Genomic DNA, 25429 nt, shown 5'->3' on the forward strand with positions numbered 1-25429 from the left:
TTCTCCAGATAGAGTTCAATGAGTTTGCTGGTTGTCTTGGAGAAGCTGGTTTCCAGTAACTGCAGCTCACCCGATGGTCCTCTCTGGTTGGAAGACAAAACAAAATTACATTTGTTATAAAACAATATATAAACATTGTGTGATATTTACGATATACATACGTCTGTGTTTCAGATCAGGACACCCACATAAGTTGAATTTCTTTCTTTATTACCCACAGGGGGCTAAACATAGAGGGGGGGCAAACAAGGGCAGACAAACGGTTTAAGTCGATTACATCGACTCCAGTGATTAACTTGTACTTAATTTATCGACCCCGAAAGGATGAAAGGCAAAGTCGACCGCGGCGGAATTTGAACTCAGAACGTAACGGCAGACAAAATACGGCTACGCATTTCACCCGGCGTGCTAACGTTTCTGCCAGCTCCAAGCCCTAATTCAGCATAAGTTGAATTGTCTCTGTTTGGACAGGGATTTTCCCAGTTTTTTATGCCACAGCCTTAACCCTTTAACATTCAGATTAATCTGTCAAATGTAGTGCTTATTTATATACATTGCTTACGTTTATATATATTGCTTACATTTATATACATGCCGGTGGCACGTAAAAGCACCATCCGTTCGTGTCCGTTGCCAGCCTGGCCTGGCCCCCGTGCCGGTGGCACGTAAAAGCACCATCCGTTCGTGGCCATTTGCCAGCTCCGTCTGGCACCAGTGCGGGTGGCACGTAAAAAGCACCCACTACACTCACGGAGTGGTTGGCGTTAGGAAGAGCATCCAGCCGTAGAAACACTGCCAGATCAGACTGGAGCCTGGTGCAGCCTCCTGGCTTCCCAGACACCGGTCAAACCATCCAACCCATGCAGGGAAAGCAGACGCTAAATGATGATGGTGATGATTGCTTGAAATTAATTATGCATTATCTTTAAGATAGTTTTAAGATTTTGATGATGTGCATGTTTACTTTAAATGTACATGTCTAAATTATCATTAACAACTAAAATAATTATAAATTCAAATTTAACTGTCAATAGTTATATAGAATACAATAAAATTTCTTAAATAAAAAAATTTACTTAACTCACAAAAAGCGTGTCATTAACTAAAATTTCAAAATGTGTGTGTATGATGAGTGTTTGTATGTGTTTGTGTATGTAAGTTGTGTGTGTATGTTAATTTGCGTGTGTACATGTGAGTTTGTGTGAGTGCTTTTGTCTGTGTCTGAGTATGTGTGTGTGAGTCTTTGTATGTGCGTGTGTGTACCAACCTGGAAGAGGAGACAGTCATCTGAGGACTCAGAGTAGGCATTACATAATTTGTAGTTGTTGGCGCTAGTAATGTCCAAACGGTAACCCATTAAACGGTACGTAGCTTCCCTGACCTCTTGGCTGGTCTTCTTAAATGTTTGTAGCAGACGCTTGTTCTTTAATTCTGAAGTCTCCAGCTGAGAACGTAATTCTACAAAAGAAAGGAAGAGATAATGAGAGAGAGAGAGAGAGAAGAAACAGACAGACAGATAGAGAGAAAGAGATAGAGATACAAAAAGAAAGAAAGAAAGATAGATACATACATACATATATACATATATATATATGACGGGCTTCTTTCAGTTTCTGTCTACCAAATCCACTCACAAGGCACTGGTCGGCCCGAAGCTACAGTAGAAGACACTTGCATGAGGTGCCACGCAGTGGGACTGAACCTGGAACCATGTGGTTGGTAAGCAAGCTACTTACCACACAATGGGCACAGATACATAGATACATGATGAAAACCTAACCAATGATAGCCCTAGAATATGAAAATATAGCCATAATAAACACAAGAACAGATATGGTGGAGCTGATTCTTACCAACAACTTCCTTACAATTGCAACCGTCTTGCAGTTTCTGTTCCACTTGTAACGTAACATCTGCAGCTTGTCCACCAGACTGTTCCAAAACCTTCACCCGAGCCTGTAATCGGTCAATTTCACTTTGCATATAAGAAATCTTCTCTTTCCGCTTCTGCTGGTCCACAGAAGATGGGTTGAGGGTCATGTGTATAACTTTGGTTTTGGTCGGGTCGTAGTCTCCCTGTCGGTAAATTGAAATCCAGATAGTAACTTAGTAAGGAGAAAAGCAACCGTGTAAGAGTCGTAAGGGGTGAATAAAAACAACAAAAAAATTGGTAACAGGAAGGATGTCATCATTATCATCAACATCCATGTTCCATGCTGAGACGGTCGGATGATTTGACAGGACCAGGTGGAACCAAGGCTTGCATAGTGCTCCACTGCCTGATTTGCTATGGTTTCTATTGGTGGATGCCCTTCCAAACACCAACCTATTTCTTTACTACCCACAAGGGGTTAAACACAAAGAGGTAAAACAAGGACAGACAAACGGATTAAGTCGATTACATCGACCCCAGTGCGTAACTGGTACTTATTTAATCGACCCCAAAAGGATGAAAAGCAAAGTCGACCTCGGCGGAATTTGAACTCAGAAGGTGGAAAGTGATGTCGACCTTGATGGAATTTTGAACAACCATCACATGCTGTACACTACATACTACCTATGAACTCAGAACGTAACGGCAGGCGAAATACCTATTTCTTTATTACCCACAAGGGGCTAAACACAGAGGGGACAAACAAGGACAGACAAACGGATTAAGTCGATTACATCGACCCCAGTGCGTAACTGGTACTTATTTAATCGACCCCGAAAGGATGAAAGGCAAAGTCGACCTTGACGGAATTTGAACTCAGAACGTAGCAGCAGACGAAATACCGCTAAGCATTTCGCCCGCGTGGTAACAATTCTGCCTGCTCGCCGCCTTCCAAACACCAACCACTCTACAGCAAGTGTCATCATGCAGCTTGCAGGATGTGAAATTTTTTTTTTTTCCCACGAGAGTTCCGGACCCCAGTTATGAACTCATTTGCATACAACCAATCATAGCACAACCTATCAAACTAATTTATGAGTGCATAACAAGTGACGGGCGATAAGATAAGGTCACTTGGGTAAGGAATGACCATGTTACTTTTCTCTTTTAACAATGCTTGTTCCAACCATGGCTGCCTCTGCATAGTTATTTGAGTTGCTTACTTTGTAAAACAGTAAAGGGAGAGGGTTGCTTGCACATCACTCTCTACCCACTTGAGCAAACAGTCCTCAACTTGTTCCATTTACCAAAAGGTTTGCAAGGCACCAGCAACCCCAAGAGACACACATGTATCCATAGAACATGATTTCTGCTTTATGTTACTAAACCTTCATTTGTTGCTTATGTTGAGAGAATCCATCATCATCATATCATCACCATTTAACGTCCGCTTTCCATGCTAGCATGGGTTGGACGATTTGACTGAGGACTGGCAAACCAGACAGCTGCACCAAGCTTCAATCTGATCAGGCAGAGTTTCTACAGCTGGATGCCCTTCCTAACGCCAACCACTCCAAGAGTGTAGTGGGTGCTTTTACGTGCCACCGGCATGAGGGCCAGTCAGGCGGTACTGGCAATGGCCATGTTCAAATTTTGTCATGTATATATATACATATATATATATATACTGATTATTAATTTCCAGCTCTAAAACCTGCACCTTCTTTTCTGAAATGCAAGTGGTCATGTAACTTCCTCTTCAGCAAGAAACCTCTTCTGCTGTGACCCATTTCCCTTCTCTACTCCTATTCTCCTAGCATAAAATTCCTCCTCTGTATTCAAGGTTCATAGTCTTGAAAGCCACATGGCATCTTCACAAGTGCTGGTGGCATGAATAAAGCACCCAGTACATACTGTTAAGGGGTACACATTATAAAGGTACCCAGCCACAGAAACCATGCCATAACAGACACTGAGGCAATACAATCCTAGGGCTGCATCAGATCATGTCAAGCCATCCAGTCCGCTAATGTGTATGTTGATGATGATGGCAACTGAACAATAATCTATGAACCATACCTAGGCACCTATACTGTACTCATCAAAACACCAGCACAGACTGCCATCTGTAGTGGAGATCAGTCAAAGCTGATGCAATCCCTTAAACTTCTATCATATATCACTTACCTGTAATTGACGTTCTTCCAGCTTCATCTCCAGGTAGTTCTTCTCCTCAAGAGCTACTTCTAACTTTTTCTCCAGATCAGCAATTTTCTCTCTGCAATAACAAATAACACCAAAAAATGTATCAAGCATATATATATATATCATCATCAGCATCATCATCGTTTAGCGTCTGCTTTCCATGCTGGCATGGGTTGGACGGTTCAACTGGGGTCTGGGAAGCCAGAAGGCTGCACCAGGCCCAGTCTGATCTGGCAATGTTTCTACAGCTGGATGCCCTTCCTAACGCCAACCACTCCATGAGTGTAGTGGGTGCTTTTTACGTGCCAGACAAGGCTGGCAAACGGCCACGATCGGATGGTGCCTTTTACGTGCCACCAGCACGGAGGCCAGGCGAGGCTGGCAACGGCCATTATATATATATAATATTTTAATTTTCTTCCTATGTGAATTATTTTGGAAATTGTGATAAATTTTTCGAAAAGTTCCAAATGCGGTTCGCTGAAAAAAGCATATTTATCCTTTTCTATTCAATTGCGATAATAAACATTTTAGTATTTTTGAAACTATAGTATCAAATGCAAATGTTTATGAAATATCAATGAATGATATAGATGGGAAATGCAAAAAAAAGAACAGCTAGATTCTTTAACCCTAATTTTGTGGTTATAGAACCTAGCTGTTCTTTCTAGCATGTTGAATCCCATGAGTAGATTCCTTATGTGTTTAAATGTACACTATATTTTATATATATATAGTATTACTGTAAATGTGGGTACAGAGACAATCTAATAAATAGGCAGGCAGATACATATAATTATTTACCTGAGTTGTAAATCAATTTTCTCATTAACATTTCTCAAGTTAGACATAGCTGCAGTAGTCTGGAGCATAGAGGATGGCACTGGCTACAAGAGATAATAACAAGGAAAAACATGAAGTAAAAAGTCACACCTGTCTGCAGCAACAGTAAATAATAAGGTGCAAACATAAAATACACCTGTAATTAAATTTACAAAACATTGCAAATTTTGATGCGAAAACATGTGATAAACATTTGGCAACCAGGTGCACATGTATTTAAATATAAACTATAAAGTACACAAAGTTTAAAATTGTAAAATATTAATGCAGGTATGTGTGTGTGTCTATATGAGTGAGAATATTTGAATGAACTGGATTCGGATCTTTTCACTTTGACCGGCAGATTTTTAAAATAATTTCTTTGTAACTAAACACTTTTAAACTTCGTATACTGGTAGAATGTGTTACATAAAACATTTTTTTTCTCTTGGCTTTCTTGAGAAAATTCTGTAGTTTGTAAGCTATTTGTTGTTAAATTTCTTGCATTTCAGCAATTTCAACCAATCAATGACGTCTATTGAGGTGAATACAATTTCTGCTGTTGTTTGTCAACAACTTCCTGCGGTCTCTATTTAGTTTGTCACTGTTATTTATGACACATTTCATATCAGTCACGTTTGTATGAATAAAAGATTGTGGGGTTAGGGATAGGGTTAGGGCTAAGGGTTTCCTTTTTCTTCAGAAATGTAAATAAACCCACGTGGGTTTATAAGTGACAGCTACACCACCGGAAGTTCTTGTTGAATTTGTTGACAAACAACAGCAGAAATTGTATTTGTGGGAATATGTGGATTTACTTTCTTGTCTGTAAAATAAAGAAATTAAGAGAGATAGGAAGAGAGAGAGATAGGAAGAGAGAGAGAGGGAAGAAGAAAAAAGTGAAGAGAAAGAGGGAAGGTGGAAGAGAGAGAGAGAGAGTATAGAGGTAGAAAAGCTGTAAATTGTTTCAATGGCAATAGTGATACCTCTATCATTAGTTGGCCTCCCTGTGAAGTGGGAGCCTTCAGGGAAGATTCCTGCATATCTATGGTCTGACGTAGGGCGGTCAGCATTTCCTCCAGCGTATTGATGCGAGTCCTCAATATTGAATCGGAGTTCATGATGGTTGACTCGTGGTCATATGAAGCAATAATCTGCTGGTAACCGTCCCGTTCCTGCAATGAAATCAAATAAAAGGTTTTCGATCATTCGAGAATTTTCTTGGACACTCAACCACATCATCATCATCATCGTTTAGTGTCCGCTTTCCATGCTAGCATGGGTTGGACGGGTCATCTGGGGTCTGGGAAGCCAGAAGGCTGCATCAGGCTCCAGTCTGATCTGGCAATGTTTCTACGGCTGGATGCCCTTCCTAATGCCAACCACTCCATGAGTGTGGTGGGTGCTTTTTACGTGCCACCGGCACAGGTGCCAGACAGGGCTGGCAAACGGCCACGGTCGGATGGTGCTTTTTACATGCCACCAGCACGGGGGCCAGGCAAGGCTGGCAACGGCCATATATATATATATATATATATATATATATATATATATATATATATATAATTTTTAAATTTTCTTCCTATGTGAATTATTTTGGAAATTGTGATAAATTTTTCAGTAGTATTATATTCACTATATTTACACCTACCCTATCAGGGCTTTAACCTCCATGGATTTACACAGGATTGAACTTGAAGACTTACTTCTACATGATTGGAAAATGGAACTATGAACTTTCATGCTTCTTTCTACTTCTCTTTCTTCATCTCCTTATTCCTCTATTCCTGACCTCTATGTTGTCATTTCATTAATCTACACTCTCCTCATTTTCCCTATTTGTCTCCGATGAAGAAATATCCCATACTCTGGGATATCCCAGAAACAGCTGTAAGACTTAGAATTTTTTTCCAATAATAATAATAATGTAAAGTATACTAGCCATTTCAATATGGCTAACCACTAAGGGTGGGTGTTACTGTAGCTTTTAGCCCCAAGAGATCATCATCTCTTGCTGGCTTTAGACACAATTTCTGTGCCCTTATGGTATTTGAAAAGGGAGGTCATCCCTCTCTCGTCAACCTAAGTGATAATAATGTATATGACTCAATATTTGCCTTGCCTTAACGTTTATTGTCCTATTTAAAAATTATATATCTGCAACATCAGAAATCTGCAATGGTTCCATAACTATTGACTCAGCAACAAATTTGGAGCCCTAGTAATCTATTACAGCACTTACCCAGCGTACCTAGCCATTTAGACCACCTGTGAACTAAACCCCCATATTTTGTATATAAAAAAATATACATATATACATTATGGCTGCTCCCTCGTTATCCAGTACGGCCATTGCACGAAGCTTAACTGTTATTGGTGCTGTGATCGAATGTGACTTTTTAGCCCAGCTAAAGATCTACAATGTCTTGTACAAAATTGGCAACTAAAACCTTTACTGGTAATAGCCGGCTGTAGTTGTAACTGGGCTTCATGTACCTTTGCATGTCATTTAAGTTCTCCTGCCGAATTACACTCTCTTCCACATGCCCAACAGATATGATTAGTATGGTGTGTTACACCACCACCAGTGGCCAGGTTGTCACTCATCTGTCTCGTTTAATGACTATGAAAATGACTCATGAGTCATATATACACATATATATAAACACACACACACACGCATATATATATATATTTGCTTTCCAAATGCAACACTTCCTTACCTATTCGATAGTATAATCTCTACATCAAGACCAACATCTCTTGACAGTGTGCGTCCAAGGTAAACAAAGGTGTCAACAACTTCTAACCTTGTGCCGTTCACAAAAATGCTTGGTTCAGATTATGTCTCTACTGGCACAGCAGAGTCTATGTTCTGTAACCTACTTGATACTGACCCTAGTTCAATGATACTAAATTCATGTTTAAAACTGATCTAAATCCCAACTTTCCATTAAAATTTTATATTAATTTATCAGTTTGATAATGACAAAGTTACTTTATTAAATTCATTATTTTTTCAAAATTAATTGAATAAAGAAAGGGTATTCCAACAGAAATACGATAACAATAAGGTAACGATAACAAATACATACACACACATATATGTATCTATATACACATATATATACACACACATCATCATCATCATTTAACGTCCGCTTTCCATGCTGGCATGGGTTGGACGGTTCAACTGGGGTCTGGGAAGCCAGAAGGCTGCACCAGGCCCAGTCTGATCTGGCAGTGTTTCTACAGCTGGATGCCCTTCCTAACGCCAACCACTCCGCGAGTGTAGTTAAAATGCACCCTTTCAAAGCGTAGCCAGGCTCATGGGCCCAGTTTCCTGGTTTCAATGGCGTATGTGTTCCCCAGCTGGATGGGACACCAGTCCATCGCAGCGTTACTCATTTTTGCCAGCTGAGTGGACTGCAGCAATGTGAAATGAAGTGTTTTGCTCAAGAACACAACGCGTCACCTGGTCCAGGAATCGAAACCACAATCTTACGATCATGATGCTGACACCCTAACCACTAAGCCACACGCCTCCACATGCATATATATATACACACACACATATATATACATACATACACACACATATACATTCACATATATATATATACATACATATATACACGCATACATGATGATTGCTTCATTTTGACAGATGATCGCCATCCCATCAACACACACCGCACTCCAAGTGACAGACATTATTCAAGTTTCTTCTGTATCTATTTCTTTACTACACACAAGGGGCTAAACATAGAGGGGACAAACAAGGACAGATAAAGGGATTAAGTCAATTACATCGACCCCAGTGCGTAACTGGTCCTTAATTTATCAACCTCGAAAGGATGAAAGGCAAAGTCGACCTCGGCGGAATTTGAACTCAGAACGTAACGGCAGACGAAATACCTATTTCTTTACTACCCACAAGGGGCTAAACACAGAGGACAAACAAGGACAGATAAAGGGATTAAGTCGATTACATCGACCCCAATGCGTAACTGGTCCTTAATTTATCGACCCCGAAAGGATGAAAGGCAAAGTCGACCTCGGCGGAATTTGAACTCAGAACGTCATGGCAGACGAAATATCGCTAAGCATTTCACCCGGCGTGCTAACGTTTCTGCCAGCTCGCCGCCCTTTATACATTCACATATATATATATACATGTATACACGCATACATGATGATTGCTTCATTTTGACAGATGATCGCCATCCCATCAACACACACCGCACTCCAAGTGACAGACATTATTCAAGTTTCTTCTGTGTCTTTGCTGTTTGGAATCTGATTAATGCCATTGAGAGTCAGAGAGGTGAGCAAAGAACGCAAACGAAGAATGTAACAAGGAGCATAGTGAAAACACTGAATGGCAAACGGATGAATGTCTGATAATGGTAGAAGCACTCCGTCGGTTACGACGACGAGTGTTCCGGTTGATCCGAATCAACGGAACAGCCTGCTCGTGAAATTAACGTGTAAGTGGCTGAGCACTCCACAGACACGTGTACCCTTAACGTAGTTCTCGGGGATATTCAGCGTGACACAGAGAGTGACAAGGCCGGCCCTTTGAAATACAGGTACAACAGAAACAGGAAGTAAGAGTGAGAGAAAGTTGTGGCGAAAGAGCACAGCAGGGATCACCACCATCCCCTGCCGGAGCCTCGTGGAGCTTTTAGGTGTTTTCGCTCAATAAACACTCACAACGCCTGGTCTGGGAATCGAAACCGCGATCCTACGATCGCAATGGCCCAGTGGTTAGTTTGATAATAAGGATATATTTACTGCTGATAATCTGTAGCACCGTTTCTGCCAAGACCTAATTTGATCCGAATTCTGCTGGTTTTTGGCAAGCTGAGAAGCTACACTCGACTCAAGCTGGTGGACATCATTTTGGAGTTTCCCAATCGTGTTCTCTTGAGTGGTCACTCTGTAACAGAAAATTAAAACAATCATATATGCATTATTTACATTGTATACTCTTTTACTTGTTTCAGTCATTTTGACTGCGGCCATGCTGGAGCACCGCCTTTTTTTTTTTTTTTTTAAATCGAGCATTCTTTTGTAAGCCCAGTACTTATTCTTCTATCGGTCTCTTTCGCCGAACCGCTAAGTAACGGGGACATAAACACACCAGCATTGGTTGTCAAGCAGTGCTAGGGGGACAAACACAGACACACAAACATACACATGCATATATATATATACATATATACGATGGGCTTCTTTCAATTTCCGTCTACCAAATCCACTCACAAGGCATTGGTCGGCCCGAGGCTATAGTAGAAGACACTTGCCCAAGGTGCCACGCAGTGGGACTGAACCCGGAACCATGTGGTTGGTAAACAAGCTACTTACCACACAGCCACTCCTGCGCCTATGTATGTTTGTACATCGACTGAACGTCAGCTTTTCCGTGCTCCCCAGAGATAGCAACAGAATCTCCCTCAAATCACAACTTATTACCTTAATATAAATTGGCAATGGTGGATAACATAATGACAGCTAGACATAAAGATGTGATGGTCACAGCTGGAACACTTTTGCTTGATCAGAACTGATCCGAGACTAAACAGCAATACATTTTTTTCCCTCTCAATCCTTTCTGTTGAAGAGCAGAGGCTCAAAATGTCAAAGACTTTTCCATTCTTCCTGAGTATTAAACTAATACACCTGCTTGTTGTTCCTCCACCTGTCTTCACCTTTTGTTTTCTGTAAATTTGAACTATATATATATATATATATATATATATATAATATACACAGGGTGTCCCAAAAAAATGTATACACATAGTGGTTCGGCAAAAGAGAACGATAGAATAAGTACTAGGCTTACAAAGAATAACAAATTTACAATTATTTAAGGTGTGTATACATTTTTTTGGGACACCCTGTATATATATATATAGATGACTGGATAACTGAAGAGATGGTGGTGTGGATTTCCACCTTGGCATCCGAAACTCAGAGTTTTATCTTGGCTACCGAATAATTGTCACCGATTACATATACAGATAAATTCTTCTATTTACATAATATTGAGGTCTCTTTCTTTCTTTTGTTGTCTTACCGTTTTTATCAATATATATATATAAAGTTAATCCAAACAAGAAAGCACAAAAAAACACAACATCGCGAGGATGTGGAACAAATAAAGTATTATTGGACGCTCAGGAAAGAAGGAAAGAAGGAGGGTTTAACATTTCGAGCTGAGCTCTTCGTCGGAAACATAGAAGGAAAGATCCAGAGAAGGAAAGACAGAGGGAAAAAAATCGCCAACGGTACACACGAGGTCACATGTATCTGTAAATGTAATATGGGACAATTATTCGGTAGCCAAGATAAAACTCCGAGTTTCAGATGCCGAGGTGGAAATTCACGCCGCCATCTCTTCAGTTATCTGGCCATCGGAAAAATGGCCAGATAACTGATGAGATGGTGGCGTGGATTTCCACCTCGGCATCCGAAACTGAGAGTTTTATCTTGGCTACCGAATAATTGTCACATATTACATTTACAGATAAATTCTTCTATTTACATAATATTGAGGTCTCTTTCTTTCTTTCTTTTGTTATCTTACCGTTTTTACCAAGATATATATAATCTTAGTCCATAATCAATATGTTCTTTAAAGAAACTTACATTGCCTGCAGTTTGCCGTTCTTCTCCAATAACAAAGCTTCAGTGTTCTGCAAGTCAAAAATGGTTTTCTTCACAACTGCTGGGGTCCTGTGAGATAAAAAGTACATACATAGCAGAAATTATGATAAACACAAATTTCTATCATTCGTTCCCTACATACGTTTCACCATTGTGGCTGTTTGAAATCTCTGCATTGAATGTTTCCAAGTGCAATTGGATGTTGAACCACAACAGACCACCCAGGGAAACATTTCATTGCATTACGTTACATTTACAATGGTGAAAATTGTGTAGGGAACAAAAGAGATGAACTTGAGTTTATCATGATTCTTCCTACATTTGCTCTGTTTATCATAACCAGCAATACAGCTAAGTATGACAATAACCACACCACTATACTGGAAGCAGGAGTGGCTGGTGATAAATCCAGTAGTGGTGGTCAAATATTCAACTATACAAACAAGATATACTATATATATATAGATACATATATACATACACATATATCCATATATAAATGCACACACACACACACACACAAATGTACATACACATACATGAGTGTGTGGGGTGGTTGTATATGTGTATGTATAAAGAGAGAGATGAGGTGAAGGAGGAATAGGAAGAGACATAAAAGTTTAAAAAATAAAGAACTCACAAAGAACTGCAAGTGTTTCTGCCATCATTCAAAGCCTGCCATTGCTGTAACTGTTGCTTGGCAACCTAACAAAATAAATAGACCAAATAGTAGTGGGCTTTCAAAAGTGACACCTCTCTCTACTGCAGCAACCCCCTTCCCAGCTCAGTTACAGTGCAAGAAATGTGTCCGGGCCAGTGGCACATAAAAGGCACCATTCGAGTGTGATCGTTACCAGCGTCGCCTTACTGGCACTTGAGCCCCGTGCTAGTAGGGTGCCAAGAGCACCATCTGAGCGTGATCGTTGCCAGAACAGCCAACTTTTGTTTTTTACAATTTAGTTAACACTAGCAGTATCGCCCGGTGTTGCTCGGGTTTGTAAGGGAAATAACTATATAAGCATTTTTAGAGATGTAAAGTATAATAGCCATCTCAATATGGCTAACCACAAGGGGGGGGGTTGTTACTGTAGCTTTTTACGTTCTGAGATTTAATAATACATTTTTAGAGAGTTACTTCCCTTATATAATAGCAAAAAAAATGCATTAAAAATGGGAAAAAATGATGGTAAATTTTTTTTAAACGTAGACTCATCATAGACGCGCTAATACCCAGAAGGGCTCCATATGAATCACGACTATAAGATACCCGGTTTTGGTTACACTGCACCACAAAATGTGGGAGTAGTTAGGAATCTAAATCATAGGAGACAGACACCACACAACCTCACTTTTATATATATAGATGACCTTAGCACAGGCTGTTTCCCAACACACCACCCTGAATGACATAATCAGAAGGGGTCTTGACACAGTTGGTTTCCCGTCTCAACTTTAGTCTGCAGACCTTGACCACAGGGACAGTAAGTGTCCTAACAGGATAACTCTCTTCCCATTCAAGGGAGGCAGATACCTTGTCTGGGATGCGATGTACAGCAACACATTACCCAGCTCCAACCTCGTGGTGTCTGTTGCAAAACCACCCTGGTGTCGCCACCCATAATGCGGAGGAGAGAAAAATCATTAGGTACAGGAGTTTGGCCAGCAACTAATCGTTTGTGCCGGACACTCTTGAGACGTCAGTTTTCTAGGATCCTGTACCACCAAAATAGGGATAGTACCTGCAAAGTAGGGATAGTGGAAGCCCATTGGGGAAATGAATCCCATGAGGTGGAGTGGCTACTGCAGCAAGGGTCGCTGGTCATTCTCCACAGCAATACCATTGCGGTCATTACCACAGGACACATTACCCTGGATCTTTCCACCTCCACACCCAAAGAGGCAGTCCCAACCACTTTGGGAACCACTGCACTAGAGGGTATGAATAAGAAAAAAAACAGATGGGGTTAGATAGAACAGGGGAGATACGATACACTACAGGGGTGGGTATGAGAAGAGGGGAGAGATTAGACAGAACAGGGGAAATGTGAGACACTATAGGGGTGGGGGCAAGAAAGAAGAGGGGAGGGTTGAGACACAAAAAGGGGAGGCCGCTAGAGCCAAGGGGTTTACCTCATAGTCACATTCCATAGTGTTGTAGTGTGACAAACGCTGCTCATAACGAGATATCTTCTTCTGGGAACCTTCCAGCTTCTCTTTTAGAACAGCTGTCATTTCTTGATGATTCCTGGAAATATAAGAATGCCATCACAATCACCATAACCACCAACATCATTAATGAACTTGTCTATGTGATCAATCTGCTAGAAATAGCTACGATATTCCCCTCAAATCACACTCTACATTCTTAAAAAGAAAAAAGAGAACACATCATCATCATCATCATCATTTAGCGTCCGCTTTCCATGCTAGCATGGGTTGGACGGTTCAACTGGGGTCTGTGAAGCTGGAAGGCTTCGTCAGGCCCAGTCAGATCTGGCAGCGTTTCTACGGCTGGATGCCCTTCCTAACGCCAACCACTCCATGAGTGTAGTGGGTGCTTTTTACGTGCCACCTGCACAGGTGCCAGACAGAGCTGGCAAACGGCCACAAACGGATGGTGCTTTTACGTGTCACCGGCACGGGGCCAGACAGGGCTGGCATTAGAATATATAGTCCTAGGTAGAGTATATCTGAAAGAATAAGAAAATAAACAGAACTTCCACCGTTGATTTGCCTGCTCAATCAAGTCAGACCCAGGGCTACACAACATCGTCATCATGACCATAGACTCTACTAATAACACCTACATCACTCCACCACCCACCCCAAATTAACCCTTTAGCATTTAAACCAGCCTTACCTGACCCTGCTGTACTCAAGGAAACCCATCCTCCACAGCAGAAGTGTTCAGGCCACATCTAGTGAAGAGACCTGTGCCAGTGCCATATAAAAGTGCTCATGCTGGTGGCACATTAAAAGCACCCAGCACTCGCTGTAAAGTGGTTGGTGTTAGGAAAAGCATCCAACCATGGAAACTAAGCCAAATCAGACTGGAACCTGGTGCAGTTCTCCAGCATGCCACCAGCCTTGGTCAAACTGTCCAACCCATGCCAGCATGGAAAACGAACGTTAAAGGATGATTACATTTTCTTCTCATCTACCAAAATCACTGCTGCCTTCTGCTCCCCACCCCATTCCACAATTAGCCTCCACCCACCACAATCATCATCACCTACCATACACACACAATGATGGAAAAAAAAACAACCCCAAAACGCTATGACCTGCAGAACAGCCAAACCCAAGTGAAAAGTATAAGGTACAATGCTGACTCCTTACTTAAGGTAGGTGTTATCGACTTTTAACATTTCCAATTCCTTCTCCAGTTCTTCCATCTTTGAGAGCTGCACTTTGAGGTTCTTCCTCAGAATCAATTCCTCTTCATACTGAGCAAGTTTCTGCTCCAGTTCCTGAAATTAAAGTAAAGCGAGAGAGATATGCAGTGATATATATTTCTTTACTACCCACAAGGGGCTAAACACAGACGGGACAAATAAGGACAGACAAACGGATTAAGTCGATTACATCGACCCCAGTGAACTGGTACTTAATTTATCGACCCCGAAAGGATGAAAGGCAAAGTCGACCTCGGCGGAATTTGAACTCAGAACGTAGCGGCAGACAAAATACCGCTAAGCATTTCGCCCGGCATGCTAACGTTTCTGCCAGCTCGCCGCCTTTTATGCAGTGATATACATCTGGAAAATTCTGGGGGGGTCTTGTCCCAAACTTTGGCATTCAAAGTTACCCCAACCGCAGAACGGGGTGCCAAAGATCCCAACATCACCATCAAAATACAGGACCATATACTGCAACAGCTTGAGTTTCAGAGGACCACAGCTCTTCAATATCCTTCCTAAATATCTGAGAGACCTGCATGGTGTGGATGTGGGTTCCTTTAAAACTAAATTGGATCTCTTCTTGTCAAGGGTCCCAGATGAACCTACCTCTCGGCAGGAAACACAGATGCGAGCAGCGGCATCGAACTCCCTTGTTGATCAAGTGCCATGTATCAGAGGTGGTTTCACATACTAGTGTAGCTCATTCAACGGTTGTGCCCCAGCATGGCCACAGCCTTCGGGCCGAAACATTTTTAAGGAATTTAAGGATTTACACAAATGATTGTCATTGGCATCATCACCATAATACCCACATTTCCATAATCACATAGGGTGGGATGGTATTTGTCGAGGTGGATTTTCCACAGCCGGATACCCTTCCTGTTGCCAACCCTCACTTGCTTCCAAGCAAATTAATATTTCCTCCCCATAACTGACATGTTTTCACAGAAGATTGGAAATGCAGGACACACATTTACAACTACCATGTGATGTTGAGGGAAGGAGACAGAAACCTCAATGTCCCCATATGTGAGTGTGTGTGTGTGTGTGTGTGTGTGTGTATAAGATGGTTGGTGCTAAGAAGGGCATCCAGCTGTGAAAACCATGCCAAAACAGACAATGAACCTGGTGCACCCATTAGAATCAAAGGTGATGGGGAAAAAGGTTTTAAAATAACCCACCTTTACCAATTTGTAGGCAGTTTCCATACCATCTTTGTAAGCTTTCATTTCCACTATCTGCTCCTGTGCACCTATAAGGAGTCTGAAATAAAGATATTGGTTTCTTATAAAATAAGAAAGAAACAGACACAAAGTTTATTTGGAGGTAAACAAGCTAATATAAACAGTTAACGCTTTAGCATTCAGATTTAATGTCAAATGTAACACTTATTCACATTGTTTTTGAATTAATAATGCATTATTTTGTAGTTTCAAGATTTCAATGAAGTGACTTGCTTATTTTTAGAATGACATTGTAGGGTAGGTGTGAGAGACTGGATCTGGACAGCTTGAACATAAAATATTTTGTCCAGATAAGGACGGATTTACCCCTATTTAAATGAGGTCCCTGTACCTCTGCAACTTACTTTTTTGTAGACAATAGTTGAGTCTTCATCTCAGATAACTCACTTTGACTGGTCTGTAACTTTGTCTGTACATCAAACAGCTTTTCCTTGTGGGAGCGTATGTCTTGGTCATGTTCCAGGATTTTCTGGGAGAATATAAGGGTGAGAGTAAGTAAGAACATGGAGTCAGAATAGGAGTGAAAGAGATGTGAGGAAGATGTAAGAGTGTAGCTCGAGATGATGATCATGGTGGTGATGTTGATGATAATGGTGATGTCCACAATGTTAAGGATGATAACAGTGATGATGGTATTGATGAGGAGGTAATGATGATTTTGGCGGTATGCTTAGCGGTATTTCGTCTGTCTCTACGTTCTGAGTTCAAATTCCGCCGAGGTCAACTTTGCCTTTCATCCTTTCGGGGTCGATAAATTAAGTACCAGTTACGCACTGGGGTCGATGTAATCGACTTAATACCTATGTCTGTCCTTGTTTGTCCGCTCTGTGTTTAGCCCCTTGTGGGTAATAAAGAAATAGGTATTTCGTCTGTCGTTACGTTGTGAGTTCAAATTCCGCCGAGGTCGACTTTGCCTTTCATCCTTTCGGGGTCGATAAATTAAGTACCAGTTACGCACTGGGGTCGATGTAATCGACTTAATACCCATGTCTGTCCTTGTTTGTCCGCTCTGTGTTTAGCCCCTTGTGGGTAATAAAGAAATAGGTATTTCGTCTGTCGTTACGTTGTGAGTTCAAATTCCGCCGAGGTCGACTTTGCCTTTCATCCTTTCGGGGTCGATTAAATAAGTACCAGTTACACACTGTTTATTTTTAAAATGACATTGTAGAGTTGGTTTGAGAGACCAGATCTGGTCAGTTTGAACATAAAACAGAATATTTTGACTGGATATGGCAGATTTAAATACTAAAAGATTAACCATCTTTAATGGATACCTAGATGTATATAATCGACTTAATCCGGGTGTCTGTCTTTGTTTGTCCCCTCTGTGTTTAGCCCCTTGAGGGAAATAAACAAATAAGTAATGATGATGATTGTGATGCTGACTAAAGATTATACTAAAAGACAGTGGTGATGATCAAAAAAGAGAATGACCAAAGGTCAAATAATGATGATGGTGATGATCCTCATCATCATCATTTAGCATCCGCTTTCCATGCTGGCATGGGTTGGACGGTGCAACTGGGGTCTGGGAAGCCAGAAGGCTGCACCAGGCCCAGTCTGATCTGGCAATGTTTCTACGGCTGGATGCCCTTCCTAACGCCAACCACTTCGTGAGTGTAGTGGGTGCTTTTTACGTGCCACGGGATGCTGGCAAACAAAAAAAAACATAGAAAAGTAGCAGAGGAAGAGAAGTGAGAGTAATAAGGTAAATGGTGGTGTAAAAACATGGATGAAACTGTGTGAGGTAATAACAGTAAAAGTAGCATTACCTGCTGTTTCTGGCAGTCTGAAGCCACTGCTGCCTTCTTCAAAGCAACAATCTCCGAATCCATTTTGTTTAGTTTGTGAGCCATTTCAGCATTTTCTCCTTGAAGATGCTTCTCTTTCTCATAGAGCAGCTTCAACTGCGTCCGCAGTTCGTCGGCCTTCTCCTGGCATTGCTGCAATGGTCAAAATACACAGCACATGATCAACAACCAACCAACCAAGCACAAGTAAGGAACAATGGTTAACCCTTTCGTTACTATATTTATTTTGAGATGCTCTGTGTTTCTTTCAGTTACTTTAAATATAACAAAGAATTTACTAAAATAACTTAGTTATCATTAAGCTAGTGTTAGGAACATAAATTGTGACTAAGGTTTGGTGGAAGATTTTAATTCAAAACTTAAGAAAACAAGACATTTGTACAACAGAGCCAGAGCCAGTTTCAGCCGGGTTGGTAACGAAAGGGTTAAAGACATGTTGGACAATGATAAGTTAAGTTAGTTAAGTTAAGTTAATTTTTTGGCTCAAAAAGCAAAAAGCAAGGCCATGTAGGGGGACATGGAGTTATAATAAATATATAATGAAATTATTGTATACAGTGCTCAGGTGCACCACAACTTGTCAGAAAGGGCATATAAAGTACATGCAGTAATGTAGAAATGTCTGGAAAGCGAACAATGTATGAGTCAGATACATGCTTGCGTGTGTATGGAGGGGAGAAAATCAAGTGTAGTGTTGGCGAATCTCAGGAAGCATGGAAGTTTTGAAGGATGCAGTGCTCCGACAACTAACAACCGATGCCGGCAGTTTGTTCCATGCTTCAGCAACTCTCAGCATGAAAAAATGTTTCCTGAAGTCATGGGAGCTGTGCTGTTTTCTTAGGGTGGTGTTCATGCAAAGAGTTCAGGCCATTTGTGGTCAAGGGAGACTTTGAACCGAGCGGTCGTCGGCATCTTCACTATCTCGTCCAGCAGTTTATTCCATGGATCCGCAACCCGGACGGAGAAAGCCCCTCTCCTTCGATTGAGATGAAATCGTCACAGATAAAGCTTTTCGGAGTGACCCCGCAGCCGACGCTCTGGAGCAGGAGTGAAGAACAGCTTTTTCGAGGACAAGCAATAGTAAAACATACAAGGTTTATTTTGTAGCTTTCCAACAGTAAGCACAGGCCTGACCATGTGGTAAGAAGGTTGCTTCTCAACCACATGGTTTTGAGTTCCATCCCACAGCATGGCATCTTAGGCAAGTGTCTTCTACTAAAGCTGTAGGACAACCAAATCCTTGTGAGAGGATTTGGTACACAGAAACCGAAGAAAAAGCTCACTGTGCATGTGTGTGTCTAGATGTCTTTCATGTTGCTCACCCTCTTAATTATTTTTCCAGTGAAGTATATTTATTCTCCCTGGTTTTCTCTACAAGAAATCAACAAAACTGTTGTGTGATATATTGCTTACTAGATTAAACACGCATATATCCATCAACACCAACATCAAAATAAAAATCAAATGGAAATTGTAGTTAAGACACCTGTGCCGGTGACACGTAAAAAGCACCGTCCACACGTGGCAGATGCTAGCGCCGCCTGACTGGCGTCCGTGTTGGTGACACGTAAAAGCATCAACCGATCGTGGCCGCTTGCCAGCCTCCTGTGGCACGTAAATAGCACCCACTACACTCACGGAGTGGTTGGCGTTAGGAAGGGCATCCAGCTGTAGAATCACTGCCAAACCAGACTGGAACCTGGTGCAGCCTCCATGGCTTACCAGACCCTGGTCGAACCGTCCAACCCATGCTAGCATGGAAAACGGATGTTAAATGATGATGATATACCAAGCCGGTGACACGTAAAAGGCACCTGTATCAATGACACATAAAAGGCACCAACTACACAAATGTCGTTCATTTTCAGTCTTTCAAGAAAAATATGTCAGGCCATTGGGAAATATTACGTTACGTAGAAACAAGTGGGGGTTGGCCACAAGAAGGGCATCCAGCCATTGAAAATCTGCTTCAACAAATTCCTGGAAAAGTGGGCCTTAAAACAATGACAATGACAAATGATGATAAAAGAAAAGAGAATTTGTTTGGGTTTTTTTCTTTCTATAACCCTTTAGTATTCACCTTATTCTGTCAAAAGTGGTGGTAGCTGCCCCCTTGTTATCGAGTATGGCCACTGCACGAAGCTTAATCAATGTTGTTATTGTGCAATGCCTGTGCAAGAAGATTTTTTTTAAAGTGAGGAAAGGCTGTGCACTGAGTCAATCCCACTCACTAAGCAACAGCAGCCATAATCCGAAAAGAAGAACAAGTCAACATCATCGGTAACCACTGAGCCGCAGGTTTTATGTTGGAGTTATCCCAGTTACCTGAGTTAGCTTCTCCAAGAAGGATGCCCTAACAAAGGCTAGGAGTCCTTCACTCCCAATGGTTTAACCGCGCGATCGGGTATTCAGTCCGATTATTTCTATGTCCCCGCGCATGATACAGCCTTAAGACATTTATTGGATGGCCGTTGACTCTCAAGAGCTCCACCGCCCTTTGATGGGTTTTGTTTTTCATCCCGCAGGGTGTCCAGTAAACACCCTCCTCACCAAGCAAGCTTGGTGGGGTTACCGGTTTAGTCGCTGATGACCCGACCATGCAACAGGTTGTACTGGGTTACATGTTACCAGTAGCACTCAAAAGTAATGCTTCTTTTATTCACAATGTCTTGAACTGAACATGAAATATCTTGTAGTTCTAAGATTTTTAACCATGTGACTGTTTATTTTTAAAATGACATTGTAGGGTTGGTTTGAGAGACCAGATCTGGTCAGTTTGAACATAAAACAGAATATTTTGACTGGATATGGCTGATTTAAATATTAAAAGATTAACCATCTTTAATGGATACCTCTTTCTCTTGCTTTTCCAAGTTGATCTGTTTTGTGGTCTCAATCAAAGACTGTTTCAGTTTCACTTCGAGGGCTTGAACCTGAGACTCGTATTTTGCAACATCACTCTTCCATTTCAGATATTTAGCTTCACGCAATGAAGTATCAAGTTCTTTGGCTGAAATACACAAACCAACTAGTCAATCATTTAAAAATCATTTAAAATAATTGAAATCAAAATCCTTCACACAAACATAAAAACAAGTTTATAAGATCTCTTTAATACTTAAGGGTATCCCTTGGCACATCTTCAATCAAGCATTCCTAAGGTATTTTTCAATGCTATTGTTATTATTATTATTATTATTATTATTATATATATTCCCTCTGAAAGGTAGCATCAGCTAGCCAGGCTATCTGAAGCAGTTTGATTCATGAAGCGAGTCATGGCCATTGGTGAAGGACCAGAACCAGATACTATATGTGTATGTGTGAGTGTGTGTGTGTGTGTGTACTGTCTCCTTGCCTTGACATCACATGATAGTCATAAGAGAGTGTCACCATCATGCAAGCGATGTCTTTTTGTTTCCAATGAAAGTGTCTGGCCATGGGAAAAATATTGCCTGATTTAGAAACAGGTGTGGGTTGGGCACCGGAAGGGCATTCAGCCACAGAAAATCTGCCTCAATGAATTTCACTTGACCCATGCACTCATGGAAAATTGGACGTTAAAACAATGATGACAATTCGCATCATTGAGATATTCTGGGGGTTGTTGGACACTGTCTTAGGCATGAAGCCCTCCTCTGCTTACTGTAAGAAGAGGAGAACATCAGCGAGATGAATTCTTCAACAATATCAACAAAGTAGACGTAGGTGTGGCTGTGTGGTAAGAACCTTGCTTCCCAACCATAGGGTTCAGTTCCATTGCATGGCACCTTGAGCAAGTTTCTTCTACCATAGTCTGTGAGTGGATTTGGTAGATGGAAACTGAAAGAAGCCCATAGTGTGTGTGCCTATGTTTGTCCTCTACCACCACTTGACAACTGGTGTTGGTGCTTACATCTCTGAGCCTGGCACAGCCTTCCAGCATCCCAGCCCAGTCAAACCGTCCAACCTATGCCAGCATGAACAACAGACGTTAAATGATGATGATGATCACTCAGCTGTCCAGCAAAAAATAAGTACTGGGGTCAATACATTTGAGTAAAATATTTTTCAAGGCAGTGCTCCAGCATGGCTGCAGTCTAATGACTGAAACAAGTAAAAGATAAAGAAGAAACTAGCAGCCCATTCCACATACGTGACAATCAATATGCTGGAAATAACACCTAAATCTCACTTAAATCACACCAAAGCATCTTTAAAAAAGAATACATCGAGAATTAGATTATCCTGTAACTGTGATATAATTAAGAATCATCATGGGTAGAGTGTTCTTGGGTTAAACAACAACTGCATGATTACAAAAAGCTAGTAAAGGGGCCTCTACATGGTTGCTAAACCTGCTAGAAATGGTATCCACGTCTCCCTCAAATCAGGTTATTATCTTAAAAAAAGCAGGACACATTAAATAATGAAAATCCCAATACACAAAAAGGAGGGACGGTCATAATTGGAATGCCTTAAATAATAAGTCACTTTGATCAGGATTAACCTGGGCCTACAAAGCAACATCTGTAATAGTTACAAGCTGGAGTATTACCTGAGATGAGAGAGATTTGGCTGCTATTTCTAGAGACTGCATAGTCTTCTTTGTTGGTTATTGTTATTTAGCCCCAGGTCAGTCCTAAAACACCAGACATATGATCACAGTCATTCCAACCCTGACTATCCAGTCTTTTTCCAAGGCTATATTATTTAATGTGTCTTTCCCAGAGAAAGTAAAATGAAATGACTTTTGAGAGTTGTGGCTGCTATTTCTAGCAAGTGAAGTGCCACCACAGAGGCTTCACTGTTGGCTCAGTAGGTGACTGTGATACAGTGAGGTACATGGATCAAACATTTAGACTAGGCATGGGCAACCTTTTCCAAAAAGTGGGCCCCATGAGATGTGGCTCACTATCAGGCAGGCCACACTACTAAAAAAATTCAAGGTAAATTTTCATTAGGTGTGTCATTCCTAAAATCCTGCAGACTGCAGGTTGCCCATCATTGAATTAGAAATTAATGTATGAAACAGCTTTACTGCCTTATCCTAGAAAAAGAAAGAAAAAAACTTAAACAGAACATCAAGGTGATCAAAATATATATATATATATATATATATATATATAATAACAAAGGGTGAAACTAATTAATTAAGAAGTAATCAGTAATTTCACCAAGTAGAATTCGGCATGAAAAGGACCATTTCATGGTAAGCTTAAGTGATACTTTATAATTAGGGGGGTTCAGCAAAGATTTGCTTCACCACATACCGAAGTTTAGAAATAGCAGTCAAAAAAATCTTAGCTATTCCTTCTACTTTAAAGGGGGTTCCCAGAAAAACCAAAGCACTTGAAAACAAGTGGTTTGTTTTCAAGTGCTTTGGTTTTTCTGGGAACCCCCTTTAAAGTAGAAGGAATAGCTAAGATTTTTTGACTGCTATTTCTAAACTTCGGTATGTGGTGAAGCGAATCGTTGCTGAACCCTATTTATAAAGTATATATATATATATATAGGAGTGGCTGTGTGGTAAGTAGCTTGTTTACCAACCACATGGTTCCAGGTTCAGTCCCACTGCGTGGCACCTTGGGCAAGTGTCTTCTACTATAGCCTCGGGCCGACCAATGCCTTGTGAGTGGATTTGGTAGACGGAAACTGAAAGAAGCCCGTCGTATATATGTATATATATGTGTGTGTGCGTGTATGTTTGTATGTCTGTGTTTGTCCCCCCAACATCGCTTGACAACCGATGCTGGTGTGTTTATGTCCCCGTCACTTAGCGGTTCGGCAAAAGAGACAGATTGAATAAGTACTGGGCTTACAAAGAATAAGTCCCAGGGTCGATTTGCTCGATTAAAGGTGGTGCTCCAGCATGGCCGCAGTCAAATGACTGAAACAAGTAAAAGAGTAAAAGAATATATATAAAACAACATAATGAAGATGACCAAGAAAGATTTCCTGGTGATTGACACTGACCAGAAGAATCTAATGATAGTTGTGGATCAGAGGTGTTTTCAGACAAACTCTGGTCAAAGTCCAGCATGCATTTCAGGTCATTCGATATTCTTGGTGACTTGTTACTGCTACTGTCCCATAGGTTACTGCCAACAAATGCAGCAAAGTCTCGCTTCATTCGAAAAACATGTGTTGGTTCCGAGGTACAATACATGGTGAGTAAACCTGAAAAGATAGAGGGTTTTTAAAAGTTTAAGGGGTTATTAACCTTTTTGTTGCATTTCTGTTGAGATACACTGTTTTAGTTTCAATTAATATCGAAAATAATGAAGAATTTGGTAAAATAGCAGTTGTTAACCCTCTGTCTTGTCGTGGAGGGGGCGAGGGTGGCTCGGCTCGAGGAGGCTCCAAATCTCCGAGATCTACGACGTCTAGCCTCTCAGGCCATCCGGGCCAATCGAGATGCGCACTGGCGTGCATTTGCGGGGCAGGCGGAGAGAGCAGCCGCATGCGCCAACTCATGCAAGCTTTACCAGCTAGTGAAGCAGGCCAGCCGAAGCAATCCAGGTGTCAGCGAGACGATCCGTGATCGGAACGACACGGTCATTACCAACCTCAGTGACCGGCTGGGCTGATGGCGGGATCACTTCTCCGAGCTGCTCAATCACCTGCCTCCATCTACGATGACCGACATGCAGCCGCCTGGAGAAGAATACGGGTGCAACACAGCCCCTCCAACGGTCAAGGAGGTGCGTGGTGTCCTGAAAAAACTCCGGAACAACAAGGCCCTGGGTGAGGACAACGTCCCAGCTGAGATCTACAAGGCTGAGCCTGATGTCTTCGCAGCCTGGCTCCATCATGTCTTCTGTGCTGTGTGGGCGACGGAGCGTTTTCCTGATGACTGGAGCGAGGCAACTCATCTACCTTTCTTCAAAAAAGGTGATAGAAAGCTGTGTTCCAACTATAGAGGCATCAATGTGACTGCCAAAACCTTTGCAATCCTTCCTCTGAAGAGGTTCCAGGCCATCCGTGATGTTCGTACTCGTCCTTCTCAGGGCGGCTTCGGTCCCAGGAGAGGGTGCATTGATCAAATCTTCAGTCTCCGGCGAGTCTGGGAACAGCGGTGGGCGCACCAACAACCTACCGTCCTCTGCTTCATTGATTTTGTGGCTGCTTTCAACTCTGTGGATCGGGAAGCCCTCTGGTGTATTATGCAGGCGGATGGTATTCCTGTGAAGCTGCTAAACCTCATACAGGGCTACTATCGTTCAACAAGGGCTCGTGTGAGGGTCTATGGCGGGGAGACAGAGTTGTTTGATGCCACTACTGGTGTTCGACAGGGTTGTGCGCTCTCACCAACCCTATTCAATTACACCATCAATTACATTCTCAACACTGCGCTTTGTGACTACCCGGGTGTAGAGGCTGGGAGACGAGTTGTGGTGATGGACTTGGCCTACGCAGATG

The 25429-nt window shown here is 41.6% G+C and overlaps 1 protein-coding gene across 5 annotated transcripts in view; it reads right to left on the bottom strand.

Annotated features, from left to right (window-relative positions):
• Positions 1–25429, bottom strand: part of LOC115223572 (mitotic spindle assembly checkpoint protein MAD1) — a 29238-nt gene that overhangs the window by 891 nt on the left and 2918 nt on the right. For 2 of the 5 annotated variants that reach the window (XM_036512557.1, XM_036512556.1), the window contains exons 3-18: positions 23984–24187; positions 20881–21038; positions 17990–18160; positions 16562–16686; positions 16155–16236; positions 14912–15042; positions 13703–13817; positions 12213–12277; positions 11555–11641; positions 9698–9842; positions 5887–6075; positions 4883–4965; positions 4061–4151; positions 1854–2076; positions 1268–1458; positions 1–83 (exon numbers count right to left, since the gene is read on the bottom strand). The exon at positions 1–83 is cut by the window's left edge and continues 891 nt beyond it. In XM_036512557.1, coding sequence (XP_036368450.1) covers positions 1–83; positions 1268–1458; positions 1854–2076; positions 4061–4151; positions 4883–4965; positions 5887–6075; positions 9698–9842; positions 11555–11641; positions 12213–12277; positions 13703–13817; positions 14912–15042; positions 16155–16236; positions 16562–16686; positions 17990–18160; positions 20881–21038; positions 23984–24176 — 2132 coding nt within the window. In that variant the 5' untranslated portion in view covers positions 24177–24187. Of the gene's footprint in view, positions 84–1267; positions 1459–1853; positions 2077–4060; positions 4152–4882; positions 4966–5886; positions 6076–9697; positions 9843–11554; positions 11642–12212; positions 12278–13702; positions 13818–14911; positions 15043–16154; positions 16237–16561; positions 16687–17989; positions 18161–20880; positions 21039–23983; positions 24191–25429 lie in introns of all 5 variants that reach the window. The other 3 variants (XM_036512559.1, XM_036512561.1, XM_036512558.1) reach the window with 2 other exon arrangements.

Source organism: Octopus sinensis, linkage group LG23 (genome assembly GCF_006345805.1).
Source record: "Octopus sinensis linkage group LG23, ASM634580v1, whole genome shotgun sequence".
NCBI classification, from domain to species: Eukaryota; Metazoa; Mollusca; class Cephalopoda; order Octopoda; family Octopodidae; genus Octopus; species Octopus sinensis.